General features: G+C 60.4%; 1 protein-coding gene across 5 annotated transcripts; it reads left to right on the top strand.

Annotated features, from left to right (window-relative positions):
• Nucleotides 1–1,826: 1,826 nt before the first annotated feature.
• On the top strand, nt 1,827–21,062 carry ERFL (ETS repressor factor like). Of its 5 annotated transcripts, none has more exons than XM_082438802.1 (7): nt 2,266–2,283; nt 15,666–15,745; nt 15,858–15,965; nt 18,628–18,862; nt 19,272–19,467; nt 19,575–19,692; nt 20,157–21,062. In XM_082438802.1, exons 3-7 carry the CDS (start codon nt 15,917–15,919, stop codon nt 20,603–20,605), a joined length of 1,047 nt encoding a protein of 348 aa, XP_082294928.1. In that variant the 5' UTR covers nt 2,266–2,283; nt 15,666–15,745; nt 15,858–15,916; the 3' UTR covers nt 20,606–21,062. The 5 variants fall into 5 exon arrangements, with proteins under 5 accessions (XP_082294927.1, XP_082294928.1, XP_082294930.1 ...); XM_082438804.1 differs by having other exon boundaries at nt 2,271–2,283; nt 15,862–15,965; XM_082438801.1 differs by lacking the exon at nt 15,858–15,965 and having other exon boundaries at nt 1,827–2,283.
• The last annotated feature ends 206 nt before the right edge of the window (nt 21,063–21,268 follow it).

Genomic DNA, 21,268 nt, shown 5'->3' with positions numbered 1-21,268 from the left:
CACGTGCAGATGAAGCGTCCTACCCTACAGAGGGTGTTCCAGAACATTCAGAGCCACCCACTGTGAAGGTGCCAGGAGGATGTTCTCCACAGTCTGGTGAGTGTCACAGACACCCCAGGGGTACAGGTCCAGCTGGTGACCTATCCTCAAGGATGCTGTGTACAGTCCGGGTTGTTCTAGATACCCAGAGGATGCTGGCTTTCCTGAGGGTGTCTCAAGTTCTGCTTAATGACTGGATAGAGACACCCGGGGCAGGGGCAGGGGCTTCCTGCTGCCTACTTGAAAGAGAGACAAGTGTAGAGACAAGTGAAGAGACAAGTAGAGAGAAGTGAAGTTCTCATTTTCCAGCTGAATGTTTAGTATTTTCAATATGATTATTTTGAAGTAGTAATTCTCAGAGCAGGGGTGTTTATTTGGAGCTTGGCATGGTGCCAAGTGCTCTCCCATGTCCCTGTTTAACCCTAGCATGTAATTGACATTATTGCCCCATTTTGCAGATGAGAAAACTGAGACTGGGGGATGCTTAGTGACTTGCCCAGGTGAGGAGTGGTGAATAGGGCTGGAGCTGGGGCCTGTCTGAAGCCTTCTTCATCCCTTCAGCACCTTGGTATTGGCACCTCGGGGTCAGTGGGGTTGGGGAGATCTCACAGAGCTGTCCTGGCCACTATTGTCTTGCCCCAGACACTTTCCCCTCTGGAGGCAGGTGACTCCAGGGGCGATCCCCTGAGGAGGTGGCACTGAGGCTTGGGGGTGGAGCCTGACCTTGGGATGGGAGAGAAAAGTGGGGGAGGGAAGCAGCAAGGGGGAGAAGGAGAATGGGTGAGGTAGGTGCGAGAGAGGGAAAAGAAGAGTGGCTAGTGAGGACCAGGGTCAGGCTGGGCTAGGGCATCTGAGTGGGAGCTGAATTCTGGGCTGGGGGCTGCTCTCAGGGCCCTGAGGCCAGTGGCTATTTCCTTGTTATTTCAATGGGAGCGGACGCTGGGATGGGGCCCTTCCCTGTCACTGCAGTTGTGGGTATGTGCTCCTGTGACCGCGTGGGCATGTGAAGGGGAGTGTCAGTGTGCCTGCCCTCGGTTCTGTCTGTGATTGTCTGTGTGTCTGTCCCCATGCCCTGGGCTCGTGTGTCAGAGGGTTTGTGTGTCAGGGGTGGAGTGTAGCTGTATGTCACCATGGATCTGTGTGTGTCCATGTGTCCAGTCTGTGGGTCCGTGGATCAGGGAGTGGCTGTGAGTCAGGGTAGGTCTGTGTGTGCAGGCTGTGTGTCCATCTGTTGGTGCATGTGTGTGTGTGTGTGTGTGTCTGCTACGGTTGTGTATCCATGTGCCCATAGGCTGTGTCCTGTGTGTGTGTTTGCACTGTCTGTGTTAGTGTATTCGTGTGTCCCTATGTCCGTGTCTGTGTGTCTGCTACCCAGACTGTGTGTGCGCGCGCGCGAGTCGTGTCCAGGTCCAGTTCTGCGTGTCCAGCAGGGGTCCTGGTCACGTAGTTGCCACCTCCACCTCATGCCCGTCGGTTTGTCCGCGCGTCCTCCTCGGGAGGGGCGGGACGCGGAGGGGAGGGAAAGGGAGAGGAGGGGGGTCTCCACCTCTCCACCCACCCCCGCCCGCAGCCCCCGCTCCCTCAGTCCCGGGATCGAACCTTATTTAGAGTCGCGATTCGACATCTGTTTTCAAATTTGATCAGCTCTGAACTTTATTTTCCGAGTTTGAGGAAAATTATATTCCATCGATCGCGCTCCCGCCCCCTCCCCCGCACCGCCCGCCGCCGCCGCCGCCGCCTCCATATATCTGCGCGCGGAGCCAGGCCGGGCGGCCGCGAGGGCGGGAGGCGCGCGGCGCGCGCCGAGGAGCAGCGGGAGGAGGAGGCGGAAGAGCGGGAGGAGGCGCAGGAGGCCGGTCGCCCCCGCGGCCCCCGCCCCGGCCCTGCTGCCCCGCGCCTCGCTCGTGGCGCCGCCGCCCGCCCGGAGCTCCGTCCCCAGCTTCCCGCGTCTCTATCTCTCTTTGCGCGTCTCTGTTTCGGGGTCTCTCCATCTCCCTGTCTCTGCTCCGCCCCCGTCTCTGTGTCTCTGGCCGTCTCTCGGTGTCCCGGTCTCTCAGTGACTCTCGCTCCCTGCTCGCGCCCCCTCTGGCTCCGTCCCCCCCCGCCCCGGGGCTTCGGCCATCTCCCCCCACCCCGTCCCCCGCCCCGGTGCCCACTCCCCAGGACGCCGCGGGGGCCATGGCTGCGGGATCCGAACTTTAAACACTTCTCCCCGGACCGGTGCGGATGCGCAAGCCCCGGAAAGTGAGTGAGCGCCGCGGCCGGCGCAGGGGCGGGGATGGGGGGCGGAGATTCCTTCCCGGGGCGGGGGCCGGGCCGCGGGAGGCGCTCCCGAGAGACCTCCGGAGCTGGGCTCCCCGAGCCGGAGGCGGGGAGGCGGGTGGGGCTGCGTCCGACTCCCGGGAGGAGGGAGGGAGAGAGGGCTGGAGGTGCGCCCTCGGGGCAGGGGTCCAGGACCAGGGCGCTGGAGAGTGTGTTGAGAGCGCGGGAGATGCGGCGGTGAGAGCGCGGGCTGGCGGGCCGACCTGAGGGTGGGTCTGGACTTTTCGGGCGAGAGTGTTGGGTTTAGAGAGCAGGGCTGAGGGCTTGAAATTTGGGACCTGGGGGCTCAGAGCCAAGAGACTGGATATTTGGGATTGAGGGCTGACTGTTTGGGGCTGGGGGTCAGGACTAGGGGTGTGGTTATTTGGGGCTGGGGTCAGCGTGGGAGGTTGGATTCGGGGGGGCTGGGAGGTCTGGATTTGGAGCTGGAGTTCAGAGCTGAGGATCTGCAAATTTGGCTCTGGATATTTGGGGTCGGGATGTTTGGTGTGAGGGGTTCCAGGGGCTGTGGGAAGGACATTTGGGCCAATTCTGGGGTCTGCACACTTCCGGGCTGGGAGTGCAGGCCTGGCCGTGACCTTTGGGGGGGGCGTGTCCTTCTGGGGACAGGTGGCCTAGTGCCACACACCTTTTCTGTCCCAGTCATTTCACAACTGTCCCAGGACCACGCTGGGCCACCTCTGACATCTCTTTCCTGGCTGGGTCTCTCCTCACTGACTCTCTGTCCCTGTCTCTTCCAGGATCTCTGTGTCCACCTCCAGCTCTCCCAGAATCTATCCCTCTGTCTCTGTGACTCTGTCTCTCGCAGCATCTGTCTCTACCTCTTTGGGTCCAACTCCTTAGACTGTCTCTCAGAATCTCTGTGCTTACCTTTGCCTTCCCCTATCTTTCTCAGCATCTCTCTGTCTCTCTGTCTCTGCCTCTCTCTGTCTCTCAATATCTCTCTGTCTCTGTCTCTCCCAGTGTCTCTATCTCTGTCTCCCCCTCGCTGGTTTCCGCTCAGATTAAGCCGGGGACCTAATTCCAGGCCCAGGATCGAATTTTCTGGCAACAAAGGGAAATAGCGAATCGATCGGTCGCTCCGGAGATTAAGAGACAAGCGGCGCGCGGATCTATCACGGCTAAACGGCCCCCCCTTCTGCTCCCCCCGCCCTGCCAGCCCGCCGAGGCCCAGACGCGCTCCGCATCGCCAAGCAGCCTCAAGAGCCTCGGCTGCCCGGCAGGCCAAGCCCAGAGCTAACTGCGTGCCCTGCCGCGGGCCAGAGCCCTGGGAGGGGTGGGAGAGCACAGCTGGCCCCTGGGAAGGGGTGGAGGGGGTAAGGAGTGAAACGGAGGCAGCACACCACCCCAAAGAGTCATGTTGCACACACCTGTGGCCTCAGGTAACACCTTTCACCCACACCTGTCTATCAATGCACCTGTCACATCGATGTTCCCCCTTTAGTTCCCCACATTTGGACCTCCAGGTAACATTCGTCTCCTTATACCTGTGCCCTGTAGGTAACCCCTCTCCTCCACACCTGTTCCCTTCATCTGCCCCTATAGGTATCACCTGTTTCCTTTCACCTACCCCCCCCCCCGCCCCAGGTAATACTTGTCCCTTGAAACCTGCCTCAAAGATGCCCATGATATAGCTTACCTGCACCTCCAGGTAACACCTGTTCTCCAAAATTTGCCCTTTCCACCTGAATGCCTGCATCTGTCTCATTTCATACCCCATTATCCCCTTCCTACCTGCACGTGCACCACCCCACCTGCCCCCTAAAGCTCTAAACACACTTGTTTCTCACACATCTATATTTCTTCATCTCTGTCTCCCCTCAGGCAGTACTTGTTCACTCTCTCTCTCACACACACACACCCTTTCCTTTGCACGTAGGCACTCACACGCGCATCCTCCTTCTCTGTCCTCAGGTAACGCCTGCTCCCTCCCACCCTCCTGGCTCTCACCCATACCTCTCCCTTACGATGCTGGCCTTGTCTGCCATCACACCGGTCCTTCCAGAAGAGCATCCCACGCACGTGTCACTTGAGAACACACCTGCTTCATGGCACTCTCTCTGCCTGCACCTAACTCCCTCACACGCCATCTCCCATCATTTAACATAAGTACACCTACTTCCAAAGGCTTCCCCCATACCTGTCATTTCAGGTAACTCATCCCAGACAATACATGCGCCAACCCCACGTGTCTCCTAACCCACCCCCCCCCACCCTGCTCCGCACCTGATGGCTCACACATGCAATAGCCCCCAGGTATCATATGTATCCTTCTTCCTCGGGTGCCTCCCCTGCCATGATGTCTCCTTGTGCTCTGAAAGCCCCACCAACCCCACCTGCACACTTGCTGCTGGCCTTGCGTCTGACTCCTTCTCCCTGTCTTTCTGTCTCTGCCTCTCTGTGTCTCCCAATGCACAACTTCACACTTATACATGTTTGGGCAGGGAATCTGTCCTTGACCACAGGTACCTGCTTCACCTGTATACCTGTCCTTCAGGTACTACCTACCCACTCTCTTCTCTTCCCACATACCTAATTTCCCATGTTTCTCACTTCCTTTTTCCTTGCCTCACAAGGTCACACCAACATCTCCACACATCTGCCCGTTGCTCACCTGTCTACCTCAGGCATCACCTGCTCCGGTACCACGTTCAGTCATTTCTTCAGCAAACAAGTACTGAGCCCTCCACATGCCACCTCCTTAATCTCTCTCTGCTTTATCTCTTCATCTGGGTCTCTGCCATACCCCTGGCCTCCCCAGCCTGTCCCCAAAGGAACTCCTACTCCTGCCCCACAGACGTGCACCTGACACCCAACACTGGGTCCCCCTCTAGCCTTCTCCTCCCCCCACATCCACGTAGCCCTCATTCCTTCGTAGCTTTTTCAGATTCTGTGCACCCACCCCTCCCCTCTCAACCACTGCCCACACAACCTGTCACCCCCACCCCTTTAGAGCCTAACCTCCAGATCCCCTACACCTGTCTCCAGCCCGCTCCCCTCTAGTAAGACCTGTCCCTTTTCACAGAACCTGTCACCAGCCATCTACCTCCTCAGGGAACACCTTTCTCAGTGAGCATAAGTAACACCTGTAGCATTTGTTAAACACATAAAACACCTGTTCCCAGCCGACCACACACCTGCCCGCTGCAGCGCGCAGAAGCCCTTAAGTCAGAGGTTCTCAGACTGCAGCAGGCATCGGAAAGATCTGGAGCGCTTGTGGACCACAGAGGCCCGGGTCTCACCCCAGAGATCCTGGTGCAGCAGGTCTGATGAGGACCCTGAATCTCGGCATTTCTAACAAGCTCCAGGTGCTGCTGCTGCTGCTGCTGCTGCTGCTGCTGGGTCACGGACCACTCACGAGCAGCACCTGCTCCTAACATGTCCCCGGCTACTGCTGATTAAACCCATCTCTGGGACAGGCGGTGTCCTCAGTTCTTCATATCCATTCTCTCATTCCATCCTCACAAGACCCTTATGAGGCAGGCACTTAACCCTTATTCCCATTTTGCAGAGAAGGAAACTGAACCCAGAGCAATGGAGTCATTTCTGGGCTCAGAAGCTGGTAGATGTTGGAGATTTGCATCCATCTGAGGCCATCTGACTTCAGGCATCGCGGTGTCCTTGCCCCCAGTACCTGCCTATCAGGTGACCGCCTTCTTCCATAGACACTGTCCACCTTGTCACTTTGGCATCATTTGCTTCCCAATCACCTGCCAGCTTCCCTACACCCCAGCCTCACATCCTCCCTCCACTCCTGCCCTCGGACATGCCCCACCTCCCTGCTGGCACACCTGTCTCTCTCTGACACTGACTCCCCCGGGCCGAGCTTGTCATCCTCATCCTGGCTCCCACCTGCCCCCCAAGCTGCATGGAACCAGCAGCCTCCTGCTAACACACACCTGTCTCCCCAGATACACCTTGGTCTCCGGAACTACTCATCTCGAACCTCTTTCCCAGCTCCTGTTTCCTATCTGCTCACCTGTCTTTTATCCCCTCTCTCTACTCCATCCCTGCTCCGTCTGCCCACCTCCCCTCATCTGCCTATCCCTGAATCTGAATCTCTCTGTCTCTCTGTGTCCTGTCTCTTTTTCTCCCTCCCCGTTTTTTTTCTCTGTATTTCTCCCTTTCTGTCTCTCTCAGTGTCTCTGTATCTCTCCCTATCTCTTTATAGCACCCTGACTCTCTGTTTCTCTGTGTCCTGCACTCTCTGTCTCTGTCTCATTCTCTCTCTGTCACCTCCCTCCTCTTCTGTCTCTGTCCCTTGCCCTCCCCTCTGACAGTGGAAATCTTGGGGGGCTTGAAGTTATACTGACCCGCATTTGAGTCCAGGCATCACCACTCACCCCTGTGGGACTTTGGCCAAGTTACTTTCCCTGTCGGAGCCTCAGTTTCCACATCTGTGAAATGGGCATCATGACAGTTGCTACCTCCCAGGTTGTAGTAAGGATGGGATGCGGAGGGAAGTGAGAGGACTCAGGGCAGATAGGAGCCAACCTTGCCTCCGTGGGTCCCTCTCTGTTCTTGTCTCTTTCCCAGGGCTGCAGCCCCACCCGGCTGTCAGTGGAAGCGTGTGTGGTGGGGGGAATGGAGAGAGACGTGGGCAGAGGCATCCTGGCCGGCTGAGGCCTGGGCATGGGACCCGGTGTGGGGCTGGGGACAGAGATCGATCCGCCTCGGCGGCAGTGCGCGGGCCAGGATTGCATCTTGTCACAATAATTTATTGCTCTCATCCCGTCTGATCGATGGCGCTGAATTAGCACCGCGTGATGCCCCTGGAGCCCCGAGCCTCCCCCAGCCCAGCCGGACCCTGGCCCTTCTCTGGCCCTTCTCTGGCCCTTGTGGGATCCCTGAAGGCACCCAGTTCCAGCCAGCCCAGGCCCCACACCTGGCTCCAAGCACAGGGGTCCTGCCCTCCGTCCTGCCCTCTGTCCCCCACCTCTCTGCCCCCTCGCCCCAAGTCTTGCCTCCCCACCTCCATCTCAGTCCCTGGGTCTCTGCCTTTCCGTCCGTTGACTCACCATCTCTCTGTCTCTGTTTCCCTGCCTTCCTCCCTTTAGCCTGAGTTCCATTTTAACAGTATTTCCTGAGCACATACTTGGTGCCCAGACACACAGCATCCCTGCCCCTTGGCCAGTACAGTCCAGAGGGGCTCTCGTGGTCTCTTGGCTCCTGGGACTGGCTGATCACACTTGCCTTCGGTTTCCTGTCCCTCCACCCCCCTCCCCAGCACCACCAAATCGAGGTCATTGCCCCTACACGTCTGTCACTGTCGCTGGTAGAGGGCAAGGGGCCAAAAGGTCCAGCCCAGGCAGTGGGGCAGGGCCTGGGGTGTGAGGATGGGACAGGGAGACAGCTTCAGTTGAGAATCCACTTGGTGTTGGGAAGAGGGTGGGGTTCAGGATGAGGCAGGGGTTGGAGCTGGGGTTGGGTCTGGGGCAGGTGGAGGTGAGGAGGAGGAGGGGGAGGGGTGGGTTTTGGAGTTGGGGTGGCAGCCAGGAGCTAGGTCAGGCCCCGCGGGGACACTGACTCCCCCCCCAGGACCGCAGAAGGGCCAGGGTGGGTGTCAAGGCGGCCTTGAATCCGCACTTGGGATCTGCCTGGGCCAGCTGACGGATTCACTTTCCTGTGGCTCCGGCCTCTGCCCTGCAGCTCCCCGCAGCTCTCCCTCATCCTCTCCTTTGCCTCTGCCCTAATCCCTCAATTTTCCGCATCTCTGCCCCCTCCTCTGCTTCCTCCCTGACCCGGGGTCTCTCCTCCCAGCAGCTCTCTCCCCGTGACCTCCAGCTCTAATTCACTTTGTGAAGCCTCTCTGACTCACTCCCCTTTCCTGGGTTTCCCTAACTCGATCTCCCGCCCTGTCCCTGTCTCTCTGTCTCTCTCTTTGCTTCTCGGTCCCTCTCTGTCTTTGTGGGACTCTCTCTGGCCTCCCATCTTTTCTCTGGGTCTCTCCCATGTCTGTTCCCATCTATTTCCTGCTCTGTGCTGCTTCCCTCTTCTCTGTCTCCCTCTCCCCATCACTCTGTCTCTCTGTCTCTGTCTCTCTCCCTCTGTGGGTGTCTCTCCGGCTCTCTGTCTCCCCCCACCCCTGCACTTCCTCCATCTCTCTGGGTCTCCGAGGGGAGGGGCAGGGTTGGGGGAGCAGCCTGGGCTCCGGGTCCATCTGCGGTTGCTGCGCCTCCCTCCCTCTCCCTTCCCCCAGTGCTGTTTGGTAGGCGGGGTGCGTGGCACTGCGGCTCCCACCTCCCCGGGGACGCTCCCTCGCCAGCCCCCCCCAATGACACCGTTCCGCGCGCTGGCCACAGCCCCAGGGACATCCATGCAGAGGCTGGGGCTCAGGGAGAGAGACAGAGACCCACAGAGACACACACCGCCCCAGACAGAGACACCAGCTAGAGGGAGAGACAGGGCGAGGGTGGGTGTGAGGTCTCCATCCCTCCCTGGCTTCGTGCCTCCCAAGCACCCCGTAACCGAACCCGGTGCCACAGACACACCTTCTCCAGGCTGGAAGCCGGTGCCCCATCTGTCTGACAAACTACCCCTCTGTCTGTCTTGCACAGTCAGCCTGGGCAGAGGTTCCCTTGTGTGTGTGTGTGTGTGCGTGTGCACGCGCATGTGTGCGTGTGCACATTGTGCATGTGTGCAAGCTGTCTGGACTGTGTGTGTCTGTGGTGTGTGACAGTGTGGTGGGGGGGCTTTGCTGTCTTTTTGTGGGACTGTGTGATTGTGTTGCAGCACGTGTAAGTGATGTGTGGACATGTGTGTGTTCCTGGGCACAGTGACCGCGCGCGCGTGAGAACTTGGGATTGAATTAAGCCACGCGTGTCGTGTTTGTGAGCATGTGTGTGACTTGGGTGTGATGCTCAGCTCTCTGGTGTGTGACTGCCCCAGAACTTTGAGGCTGTTGCCGTGTGTGGAGTTTCCGAGTCAGGTGGCCACGCGGTGTGTCTGAGTGACCAGGACAGGACAGCCCACATCTCTGAGGGCCAGGAGATGAGAAGGCTTAATAGCCCAAGGGAGACGGGGTGGAAGGACCGAGAGTGCCACCCAGGTGGGACCCCAGGAGCCAGGCTGGTGAGTGTGCGTGTGAGGAACACGGCAAAGGAATAGCTGTGGACGTGGTCACAAAAATCTCCGCAAATCTCTGCGTCAAAGATTGGCTGTGTGAGTGTGTGTGGCAATGCCTTTTTGTTAAGGGGGTGCTGTTGTGTGTCTGAGCCTGTGGGCTTGTGTCTGAGTCTGGGATCAGACATGTACGGGGTGTGTGTGTGTGTGTGTGTGTGTGTGTGTGTGTGCTCGCAGTCATTTTGGGAGGCTGGATGTAACGAGCTGGATAAGGAGTACCAGTGCATGACAATTAAGTGACATACTATGTGTGACCAGCCATGAAGGGTGTCGAAGACTGTGTGTGTGTGTGGTTGTGTAGTCACGTGTGACTGTTGGATGGTATGTGTGTGTACTACTGTGTGAACCGATGCCTGGCGCTGTGTGGGGCTGAGCCCCTGGTGTCGTGTGAACATCGGCCTGTGTGTGGTACCACTGTGTGTGTGTCACGCGTGCCTGTGTGTTTCCCTGCCTGTGTTTTGTGTGGGGATGAGCCAGCCTGTTGTGGGGATGACACTGTGTGGCCTTGAGAGAAGTAGTGAGAGGTGTGTGTGTGTGTGTGTGTGTGTATGTGTACGCACAGAGACACCCCTGCCCAGGGTCAGGCCGGAGCATTTGGTGGGTGTGGGCAGGGGTAGGAGCGGGTGACCTGGGGAGTGTGGGGCAAGTCCGGGCAGGAGAGCCCCTGTCACCCTCCTGACCCCGTCCTCCCCAGGACAGCCACGGGGGTCTCATTGGTGCCAGCGATGGGAGGTCCTTGAGCCTAGGTTTGTGTACGCATGGACGTGGCATAATCTGTACGGACAGGTGTGCGGTGAGCACGTGCTAATATAGTGTGTGATGGCAGGCATCCGGCTGTGTGCACCCAGGTGGGACACGGTGTATGTGGTGTGTGTCCAGAGAGAGTGGGTGCATGCACCGGGGTCTGCTGTGTGTCTCTACTGTGCGCACAGGTGTGTCCTACACGGGTGTGTGGTGTAGGGAGGTGTGTGTCCCCAGGGTGGGTGCAGATGGAGTGTTGGTGTGTGTGTGTGTGTGTGTGTGTGTCCGGGTGTGATGTGTGTGCCTGTCGGGGTGTGTGCGCGTGTGCGTGCAGGGGGCCGAGGGAGAAGGGTCTTGGGCCGCGTCTCTCTCCTCTTTAGACAGAGCCCCAGAGAAGATATGAAATTTAAAAAAAAAATCAATTTTCATTCCACTTGTGCAGATTGTGTTAAGGGGAGGCGGGGGGGGTGCTGGGTGAGGGATGAAGGGGCTGGGGTGAGGGTGTGAGGCCCGAGGCGGCTCCCGAGGCAGCCAGAGCAGCTTAGAGAAATCAAAACAACTGGTTAAACCCCAGCCCAGGGGGCCGGGGTGATGGGGGGGTGAGGAGACAGAGGCAAAGAGAGATGGGGAGAGACAGAGAGGGACAGACACCCAGAGACAGAGACAAGAAACAGAGACACTCAGAGATGGAGATATTTGGAGATAGAGGCAGACAGAGAGATGGGGCCACAAAGACCCTGAGAGAGAGAGAGAGACAGAGAGACGAGACACTGACACCCAGCAGGCCTGAGAGAGGCTGGGATCTGTCTCTAGTGAGACAGCAGCAGAGGCAGGCCTGGGCCAGTGCGCGCCTCACACACGTGCACACGCAGGGGCAGGGGCTGGCTTGGGACATCCACAGATGGGTGGATGGACAGACAGCTGGACAGATGATGGCAGGAGCAGCGGGACCCCAGGGTGGGGTTATCTCTGAGTGCCCACGCCACCCAGTTGGGCTGTGGGTCTGTCTGTGTGTGTGTGTGTGTGAGGCCGCGTGTGTTTGTGGCCTTGCGGTGGCTGGCTGTGTTGGTGTGGTGTGTGCGCCTCTGTCTCCTTGCATGATGGAGCACGTGTGCACGGAGGGTGCTTGTCTGTGTGACTCTGTGTGCTCTCGTGTCACTTGTGTGTGACTGGCTTGGCTGTGCTGCCGTGTGTGCCTGGGTGTGTCTCTGTTTCTGTGTGGCACTGTGTCAGTGTGTGATTGTAGGTCTCTGTGTCTGTATTTGATTGTGAGCCTTGGTGTATGATAGTGTGTCTATGTTAGTGTGTGTCTGTCTATGATTTATGATTGTATGTCTTTGTTTCTGTATGGGACTGAATTGCTGTGTGTCTTGTGCATATCTGTGTATAATTGTGTGTCTGTCTCTGGGTTGATGTCTATGACCATGATGATGTGTGTGTGACTATTTTGACATGCATGTCTGTCTGTTGTGTGTAACACGGTGGTATGTGTGCCTGGGTTGCTGTGTGGGTCTATGTGATGTGCGTCAGTTGTGACAGTCTTGATGTGTATGAGTTTGTGGACATGTGCATCACACATCTTCGTGCTGTGTGTTGTGTGTGCCAGTGTGGTGTGTGTCACTTTGTTGAGCTGTGGCAGTGTGGTGCGTGTGCCTGGGTTGGCGTGTGGGTCTGTGTAGCTGCTTGGCAGGGAGAGGAGGAAGGCAGCTCTCGCCCGCCCAGCCCCTCTCCACACTGCTGCGCGCACACGCACACGCGCACACACACATATTCGGTGCCATGGCTGCGGGCGGTGGAGATGGGGGGCGGGGGGTATGGAGGAAGCAAAATAAAATTAAAAATTAAAGCTTGCCCGGAGTCCCCATCCGCCCGCGCGGACTGGCTGGGAGGGGCGGGGTTGTGGCAGCTCCCCCTCTGCAGCCACTGGGGCTGTGTGTCTGTCTGTCTGTCCGGCCATCCTGCCAGGCCCCTGCCAGGGCCGCAGCCCCGGCCCCGCAGGCCCTGCTCCCCCCATCGGTCGATCTGCGATCAATGGGGCCAGGGGGGCGCCAGGGGCAGGGTGAGATCAAAGGGGCCCCAAGAGATGGTTGCTGGGACAGAAACAGAGATGCGGAGATGGGGAGAGAGACAGAGAGACATGGAGACAGGGATGTTGGGAGGAGAGATGTGGAGACCCAGAGACATAAAAACAGGGTGGTGTGGAGACGCAGAGATGTGAGGACCCAGGGACGGAGAGACATGGGGACCCAGAGATGCGGTGCTGCACCCCGGACAATCAGGGCAGACATGCAGGGAAGGGGACAGAACCAGAGGGGGTGGGGGCCAGTCCCCGTGGGCCTGACAGGACACGGGCGGGGGACAGAGACGGGAGAAGAGGCAGGCAGAGACCTCGAGATGGCAGAGATGCGAGCGAGAGAGAGACGAAGGGGGAGCGTGGGAGCAGGGCCCGGAGCGCCGATCCCACGGCTCCTCGTTATAACGTGTCCGGAGGAGGCGGCGGGGAGTTGAAAGCGTCGGGAAGAGAAATCAAAACCAACACGGAAATGAGAGGGGCCAATAGGGGGTGGGGGCGGGGGGGGGTGCGGAGGCAGGAGGGAGGGGGGCCCGGAGAGGCAGGGAGAGCTAGGGAGGTGGGAGAGAGGTGGACAGGGCGAGGTGCGGGGAGTTGGGGGATAGAGGGAGATGGGGAGAGAGGTGGGGGCAGAGAGACGGAGAGAGTTAGAGAGGGGAGAGAAGGGAGGAAAAGAGACAGATGGAGCGAGAGATGCAGGACCTGGGGAGACAAGGGGGGGCGGGGAAAGAGACAAGAGAAGGGATGGGGGACAGGGAGGGACAGACCTGGAAAGAGATGGGGGAGCAGACGTGGAAGACAGAGAAGTAGGAGAAGACTGAATGATGGAGGGAGAGAGACAGAGAGAGACAGACAGGGGGAGAGAGCTGAGTGGGGAAAGATGGGGAGAGACACCCCAGGTTGAGGGGAGACAAGGAAAGAGGGAGGAGAGAGACAGAAAAATGGAAAAGAGATAGTGGGAGGAGACAGAGAAGGGAAAAGAGAGACAAAGAGGGAGAGAGAGACAGGGAGGGAGATAAACAGAGAAAGTTGGGGAGCTGGGGTGAGATGGGGGTGTGGGAGCAGAGGGGGGAGGGGCTGCCCCCGGGAGGGGTCTGAGTGCTGGAGGGAGCCAGGGGGAGAAGCCTCAGTAGACACGGGGCTGGGGTGAGGGCGGCCGTGGGAGACTGGACAAGTCTGAGGGCAAGTGGGCTGACAAGTCTCCTCTGGTGTCCAAGCGGTCAGGTGGGGTTTACGGGGGAACAGTGTGTGTGGGTTTCTGAGGTGTGTGGGATCTTCTGAGCAGCCGGACGTGGGAGAGGGATGGTGTGTTTAAGAGTGTGTGATGGGGAGGGGTGGGTGGGTATCTGAGGGGCTTGTGTCTAAAGGAGGGAGGCTGAGGAAAGCGTGCCCTCTGAGAGGTGGGGTCTGGCAGGGTGGAGTGGTGAGAGGCAGAAGGACCTGGGGGTTGGGGTGTCTGGGATAGGCCTCTGACAGGAGTAGATGTCTGAGGGTGTGGGTGACCGAGGGTGGGGTCTGGGTGGTGGGGTATCTGAGGCAGTGGGCTGACAGAAAGGGGAAAGGGTCTGAGAGACAGGGATGGGCAGGGGATGGGGTATCTCAGGAGAATTAGGTACCTGAGGAGAGGGGTGTCCGAGGGAGTGGGGATCTGAAAGGGGGGACCTGTTGCGGTGGGGGGGAGCCAGATCCAAGGGGTGTCTGAGGGGGGCTGTCTGGAGGGGGAGGCAGATCTAAGGGGGAAGCAGTATCTGAGGGGGGAGGCAGGTCTAAGGGGGAAGAGGTATCTGAGGGGGGAGGCAGGTCTAAGGGGAAGGGGTGTCTGGGGGGTAGGCAGGTCTAAGGGGAAGGGGTGTCTGGGGGGTGAGGCAGGTCTAAGAGGGAAGGAGTGTCTGGGGGGGAGGCAGGTCTAAGGGGAAAGGGTGTCTGAGGGGGAGGCAGGTCTAAGGGGAAGGGTTGTCTGGGTGGGGAGGCAGGTCTAAGGGGAAGGGGTGTCTGGGGGGGTAGGCAGGTCTAAGGGGAAGGGGTGTCTGGGTGGGGAGGCAGGTCTAAGGGGAAGGGGTGTCTGGGGGGTGAGGCAGGTCTAAGGGGAAGGAGTGTCTAGGGGGGAGGCAGGTCTAAGGGGAAGGGGTGTCTGGGGAGGCAGGTCTAAGGGGAAGGGGTGTCTAGGGGGGAGGCAGGTCTAAGGGGAAGGGTTGTCTTGGGGGGGAGGCAGGTCTAAGGGGAAGGAGTGTCTGGGGGGGAGGCAGGTCTAAGGGGAAGGGGTGTCTGGGGGGGAGGCAGGTCTAAGGGGAAGGGGTGTCTGGGTGGGGAGGCAGGTCTAAGGGGAAGGAGTGTCTGGGGGGGAGGCAGGTCTAAGGGGAAGGGGTGTCTGGGTGGGGAGGCAGGTCTAAGGGGAAGGGGTGTCTGGGTGGGGAGGCAGGTCTAAGGGGAAGGGGTGTCAGGGTGGGGAGGCAGGTCTAAGGGGAAGGGGTGTCTGGGGGGGAGGCAGGTCTAAGGGGAAGGGTTGTCTTGGGAGGGGAGGCAGGTCTAAGGGGAAGGAGTGTCTGGGGGGGAGGCAGGTCTAAGGGGAAGGGGTGCCTGAGGGGGGCTGCCTGCCGGGGAAGCAGGCCCAAGTGGTCGGGGTCTGAGGGGAGCTGCAGGTTTAAGGAGGGGCATCTGCGGGAGCACTTATGCGGGCGCTGGGGGCCCGCTCTGCGGGGTAGGTGTGGCAGAGGGCAGGGCTGGCAGGGGCTGGGCCTGACCCCTCCCAGCCTGTCGTGGGACGGCCGCCGGTGCTGGCCGGCTCTGGGCCGACAGATGAGAGCTCCGGGCAGCGCGGGAGCTGGATGAGGCAGCCGGGGGGTCAGCCGGGAGGGGCGGGGTGGGGCGAGGAGGTTGGCAGTGGGATAGACTTGGGACAGACACAGAGAGAGACAGAGGGAGACCCAGAGACGCAGAGACGGACCCTGAGAGGTCAGGCGAGAGGCGAGGGATGGAGAGACCGCGGCTGAGACGGTGCGGGGCGGGCGGGCGGCGAGAGCCAGCGAGTGTGAGTGAGTGAGTGAGTGAGTGAGTGGCGAGGAGCGAGGAGGGAGGCTGGGAGCCCCTGCTTAGTGATGGGGCGCAGAGGAAGGGGAGGCTGCCGGGAGGACTGGTTGGGAGGACCGGCTGGGAGGGAAGGACAGGGCACAGGGCCGGGAGAGGGACCGGGAACCCGGGGGACCAGCAGGCAGAGGGGTGCCCGCTGGAGGAGGCAGGCAGGCGGGGCGGGATGTAGGGGGCGAGGGCAGCGGGCACCCGGCTGGCTGGGACCTGGGTGGAGGGGCAGTGTCTGTCTCTCCCGCCTGCTCCATCCCGTCCTCATGCGTCTGTCTGTCTGGCTTCTCTGCAGGGCCAGCTCCACCATGGACTGCAGCTGCGTCTCTGACCTTCTCTTCGCCCCGCCTGCCCTGCCGGCTCTCTGGACCCCTGGTAACTGGCCTGGACCTCCCCCACCCCTTCCCTAGCCCTCGGGCCTTCCCAGCAAGCCGGCCCCGCCTTTCTGCATCTCTCACTGTCTTCCTTCCACCTCCCCGGGTCTTAGTCAGAGTCGCCTGAATCCAACCCCTTCATGAAAAACTTGGCTAAAAACTTCACAGCTAGATGTCCCTGCCACATGCCTGCTGGGACGCGAGCGTCTTTTGGAGGGCAGGTGAGGTGTGGAGGTTGGAGAGGGACAAGGAACCTGGGGCCTGAGGACCTGGGGTCTCGGCCGGCTGCAGTCTGCTCCCACCCAGGACCTGCGGTCAAAGAGAAGCAGGGAGACTGGAGAGAGACGGGCACTGATGGGGCAGGGACGGGGGCGAGAGGGGGCACTAGGCTAGGTGCTGGTAGACAAGTGGACAGACTGGATGACCCAGGCAGGGGGACTTGGAGACGTGGCCAAACCAGCCGGAGCCTGGGAAAGAGGACGGCTTGCTTGCAAGTGGATGACCAGAGCGGGGATGTGGGCGCGCCCCACAATGAGAGAGAGAGAGAGAGAGAGAGAGAGAGAGGGGAAGAGACGAGACTTGGTGCCTGGTTATTTGGGGTCTTGGAGTGTGTCTCTGTGTCACCCTTCAGTGTTTCCGGAAGAAGGGGTCACAATGGAAAAGTGTGCGTTTGCCTCTTTGTTGAGCTGGTGTGCCTGCTTGTCTGTGTACGTCCGAGGCTACCCGAGTGTCTCTGGGCCGGGCGTGTTGTGTGTCTTTGGGACTTTGAGTGGCTGCATTTCAGGGTTGGGGGTGTCTGCCAGCTCGCCGCCATGTGTGTCCCTGCCTCGGTGGCTGAAGAGCCTCTGGCGGCTCCTTTCGCGGTGTGTGGCATTCCGAACCGAACGGACGGCTGAGCTTGGTGCGTTTCGGGCTGCGGGGGTGGGTTCTCCCCAGGCCTCTGTGTCGGGGGTTGTGTCTGTGTTTGGGGTGTGTGGAGGTGGTTCTTGCACCTGTGTGTCCCTGAGTGTAGCTGGATATCGGGGGCTGCGTGTCTTGACGTGTGTGTGTCTTGACGTGTGTGTGTCTGTGTGCCGAGGTTGCGGGTCCTCCCTCTCGTTGTGTGTGCGTGTCAGCATGTACAGCACATCTGAGGACGCGCGATGGACAGGTGGCGTTTCCGGGCTGCGCTGTGTGTCTACATGTGTGTGGCCAGTTGTGTGTTGTCATCTTTGGGGTCGTGTGGGTGTGTCTGTGATACAGCCGCTTCCCCCCGGGACGTGTTCTGGGTGTGGAATGGGCCAGAGGTCGCGTGTTGATTGAGCCCTGTCTTCTTAGGTGAGAAAGACCCCAGATGGAGTTGAGAGAAAAATCCTCCCTTCAGGGAGGAAACTGCCTGGCCTTCTCCAGCCTCAGGCAGGGAGGCCGTATTTCCCATTTTTAGATACCAGGCAGCCTTGATGCGACCCTGCTCCTCCTTGCCTCCCATCCCTGAAATTCTAATAAGCCAGAGAGGGCAAGGAACTGCCCAGGGCCACACAGCAAGTGGATACAAATGGTCTGCCAGCTCAGAGTGCCCTCCCTCACCAACCTCCTTCCCTTTCTTGCATGGTTCTCAGCTTCTTATAGGCTAATTCTGCCTCCTGTTTTCATGCCTGGTTCTGGGGTCTCTGAGGAGGGGCAAGGGGACAGAGGATATGGCATAGGAGAAGCAGGACGCAGGGCCTGAGGCCTTGTGGATGGGAGGTGAGATTTAGGGGTGGGCAAGCCCCTCCTGTCTCCACCTAGCATCTGGGTGTCTGGACATGGGGCGCAGGACGCCCACCTGAGCGTGAGACACACAGCGCTGAGCTGTGGGTGTTAAGACTTGGGTGCCTGTGGGGCTGGGGGTTGGGAGGCTCTTCTACTGTCATGGTGTCACCCAGGGTGTGCCTGTCAGGTTGACACATGCGTCTTGATGCTGCACTCACTGTCTCTACCACAGTGTTTCATTTGGCCCTTTGGGGTCCTGCGTGTCTCTCATCACAGTCGTGCTGTTAGTGGATCCCAGTGCTGAGGGGCCCGAGACGTGCTGTTGCGTGTGCTGGGATGGGTGTGCAATGCTCCGTGTCCGGAGTGTCCGCCTTGGTGGCACATGGTGGGTGGTGTGTCATGCCCCAGCAGGAGTGTGGCACTCTGGTGCATCTGTGTCCCGTGGTACAGCTGGGGGCCCCTCGAGGGTGAGTGGACGTCTGTGAGATAGGCTGTGTGCTGTGGGCATCCGCAGACACTCACTGCTCTCAGACCAATGTAGCATGGATGCAGGGAGGGGACACAGGGACGTGAAAGGTATAAATTCATGGACAGGTGCAGAGACACACATGTACACAGGCCCAGCCTGGATGTGCCAGGGTGAGGTCAGCTGGGGCGGTGGGGGGAGGGAAGTTCAGGGAGAGATGGACAGGAGACAGGGAGGGGGGACAGCAGGAATCAGGGTCTCTCAGACCAGAGCCCTCCGGGGGCAGGGCCAGCCTGGGGGGCTGCGGGGAGAATGCTGTGGAGGGCGTGCCCTTCCCTGCAAGCCCCTCTCAGTTCATCCCCACAGTCAAGAATGCAGGAAACTGGTCCCTCCCTCCCACCCTCTGCCCAAGTTGTGCAAAGGTAGGGGATCAGGCTGGAACTGCCAACCCAGTGTCCCTGGACGAGTTCTCTCCCTCTATTTGGACAGTTTGGGGACTAGACACCAATTGGGGCGTGAAGAGCGGGAATCGGGTCCCTAAACATGCCTGAGGCTGGGTGACTGCTCATCAGAGACCGGGAGTCAGGGGAGAGCTGGATGCCTCCTGGCTCCTGAATCCAAGGAGGACCCAGAGCCCCGGACTTGGCGCCCTGACCCGGGGCCGCACCCCTGCTTCCTGTCCCCAGGGTTTGCCTTCCCGGATTGGGCCTACAAGCCGGAGTCATCCCCCGGCTCGAGGCAGATCCAGCTGTGGCACTTTATCCTGGAGCTGCTGCAGAAGGAGGAGTACCAGGGTGTCATCGCCTGGCAGGGGGACTACGGGGAATTCGTCATCAAGGACCCCGACGAGGTGGCTCGGCTCTGGGGCATCCGAAAGTGCAAGCCCCACATGAATTATGACAAGCTGAGCCGGGCCCTGCGGTGAGGAGGGGCTGGGGGCCGGGACTCCCACTCCCACCTCGCCCCTCTCCCCTCACTGTCCCTCTGGGCCCCTGCCCCCTGGGGGCTTTCCCTCAACTTCCTGGGGCAGAATCCTGTCGGATCCCAGCACACAGGGCTCTGCACGTGTAGCTACTGTAAGTACCTACTTGTGCGTGAAAGGAAGGCACGAAGGGAGGACCGGAGCCCTGGGCTTTGGAGCCACACAGGCCAGGATCCCAGCCCCTGCCTCACCCCTTCCTTGCCCTGTGACCTTGGCCAAAGGATTTCTGCGAGCCTCAGTTTCCCCAAGTCGTTGTGCTCTGTGCCGGGCACAGAGCACGTGTTAGGGGCTCTGCCTTCACCTCCCTGGGTCCCGCCCCCAGCATCAGCATCCTCCTTCCGTCCACAGCTACTACTACAACAAGCGCATTCTCCACAAGACCAAAGGGAAGAGGTTCACCTACAAGTTCAACTTCAGCAAAGTCGTGCTTGTCAATTACCCACTGTTGGACGTGGCAGCAGCCACCACGGGCGCTCCACTCTTGCTGACCCCTGGTCCCTTCGGGGGAGCCCCTGGGCCAGATGCTCCTCCCCTCACCCCCGAGGTGAGTCAGGATCCTGGGATCCCAGAGCGAGGTGCTTAGTGCCATGAACCCCCTGGGGAGGGAGCAACCAGTCTGAGTGGCACCCACTCCCTCCCCTCCCTCTCCAGACCCTGCAGACCCTGTTCTCTGCCCCATGCCTGGGAGAGCCGGGGGCCCGGGCGCCCCTGTTCACCCCCGAGACAGAGAAACTGCGTCTGGACAGCCCTTTCCCGTTGCTGGGCTCTGGTAAGGGCCTGGGGTCCAGGTGTGCCGGGGAGGGCTGTGTGAGGGCAAAGATGGGGGAGGAGACAGGATGCAGGAAGGAGGCTCCAGGCGAGGGTGTGTGTGTGTGTGTGTGTGTGTGTGTGTGTGGTGTGTGGTGTGTGTGTGTGTGTGTGTGTGTGTGTGTGTGCGCGCGCGCGTGTTTAAAAGTTGGAGGATGCAAGGTGAGGCAGGGAGGAGGGAAGCTGGAGAGGGGGACAGGCCGAGAGAAGGGTTTTCTGGGGGTGCTAAATGAATGGGAGACAGGTGGGGAGGTAGAGATGGGGGGAAGCCACGTGAGGGTGGGGAGATCCCACGTGCGAGGACAGTGGGAGACTCGGGTGGAATACGGCAGGGAGGTGGCACCCTTTACTAAGGCCCCGGCAGCCAGCCCTGATAGGGGCAGAGTGGCCCAGCCTGAACGCCACCCCCGTTCCCCCGCCCACCAGGTGCCCCTGGCTATTCCAAGCCCCCCGGCCTGCTGGGTCCCTTCGGCCGCGCCTTCCCAGAACACCCCTGGAACTTTAGCCCGTACCTCACCAGCCCCTTCCCCAAGCTGCCCCCGCCTCTCTATCCCCCCCACTTCTACCCCAACCCTCTGGCCAGTTCCCTGGGCCACCTGCCCTCAGCAGGGGCAGGGGGAAGCCCCACCGCTGCGCCTCTGCTGGCTGCCACCGCGGAGGGCCTGGGCCCCGAGCGCCCCTCGGGCCTGGCAGCAGCCCCTCGCCTGGCACTGCCGAGGGCTGGGGGCCCAGAGGCCGCGCTGGGGGGGAAGGAAGACAGCGACTCGGAGCTGGAGATTACCGACGTCAGCGGCTGCAGCTCTGACAGCGAGGGCGACGAGGGCCTCCCCGCGCCCCCCAAGGCCAAGGCGGGCAAAGGGGGCGTCGGCAGCTGAGCCGGTGCGGGGTGATGGATTCTGCCAGGGCAGGGACCAGGGTGGCCGCTCGCACAGCCTCTTCTGTTGTCTGGTCTGCTCTCGATGTCCTGCCTGAGGCCGGGGACCAGCCTTCGGCCCCTCCCAGGCCCAGGCTCACGGCGGCCCCAGTCTTCTTCCCCAGCCCCAGACTGGGGGGTCTCACCTCCCCCTCCAGAGAGGGGAGGGGACACGATGGCCTCCAGCCTCCTCCCCAGGCTCCAGTTTGAGGGGGTCCCCGCCTGGCCCACTCCCAAAGTGCAATACGGCGCCCAGCCTTCCCTGCCCACCTGCCCCTGTGCTGTGACCTGAGTGTTCGTGCGGCCGTGTCTCCCCCTGTGCCGGCCCCAGTCCTGATGCCCCCGCCTCCATCACAGGCCCCCTGGGGACAGGGAGCTCAGAGCAATAACCCCGCCCCCAGCCCCCACCCAGGAGGGCCCCCCACCCCATGACCCCTACCAGCGACCTCCAGAGAGTTTACTACAAAAATAAAAGAACAGAAAGAAGTGTGAGATGCAGGGCGCCCAGCGTCGTCGTGGGTGACCAGGGGGCTCGGGGGTGGGAGCTGGGAGGGGTGTTGGGAGGGGCCTGGGGAGTCACTGTCAAGACACAGGGACGAATGAATGAACAACTGGAGAAAGGCAA

The sequence above is a fragment of the Balaenoptera physalus genome (genome assembly GCF_965194825.1).
Source record: "Balaenoptera physalus genome assembly, chromosome: 19".
Lineage (NCBI taxonomy): Eukaryota > Metazoa > Chordata > Mammalia > Artiodactyla > Balaenopteridae > Balaenoptera > Balaenoptera physalus.
This window is presented reverse-complemented; position numbering and strand designations above follow the sequence as displayed.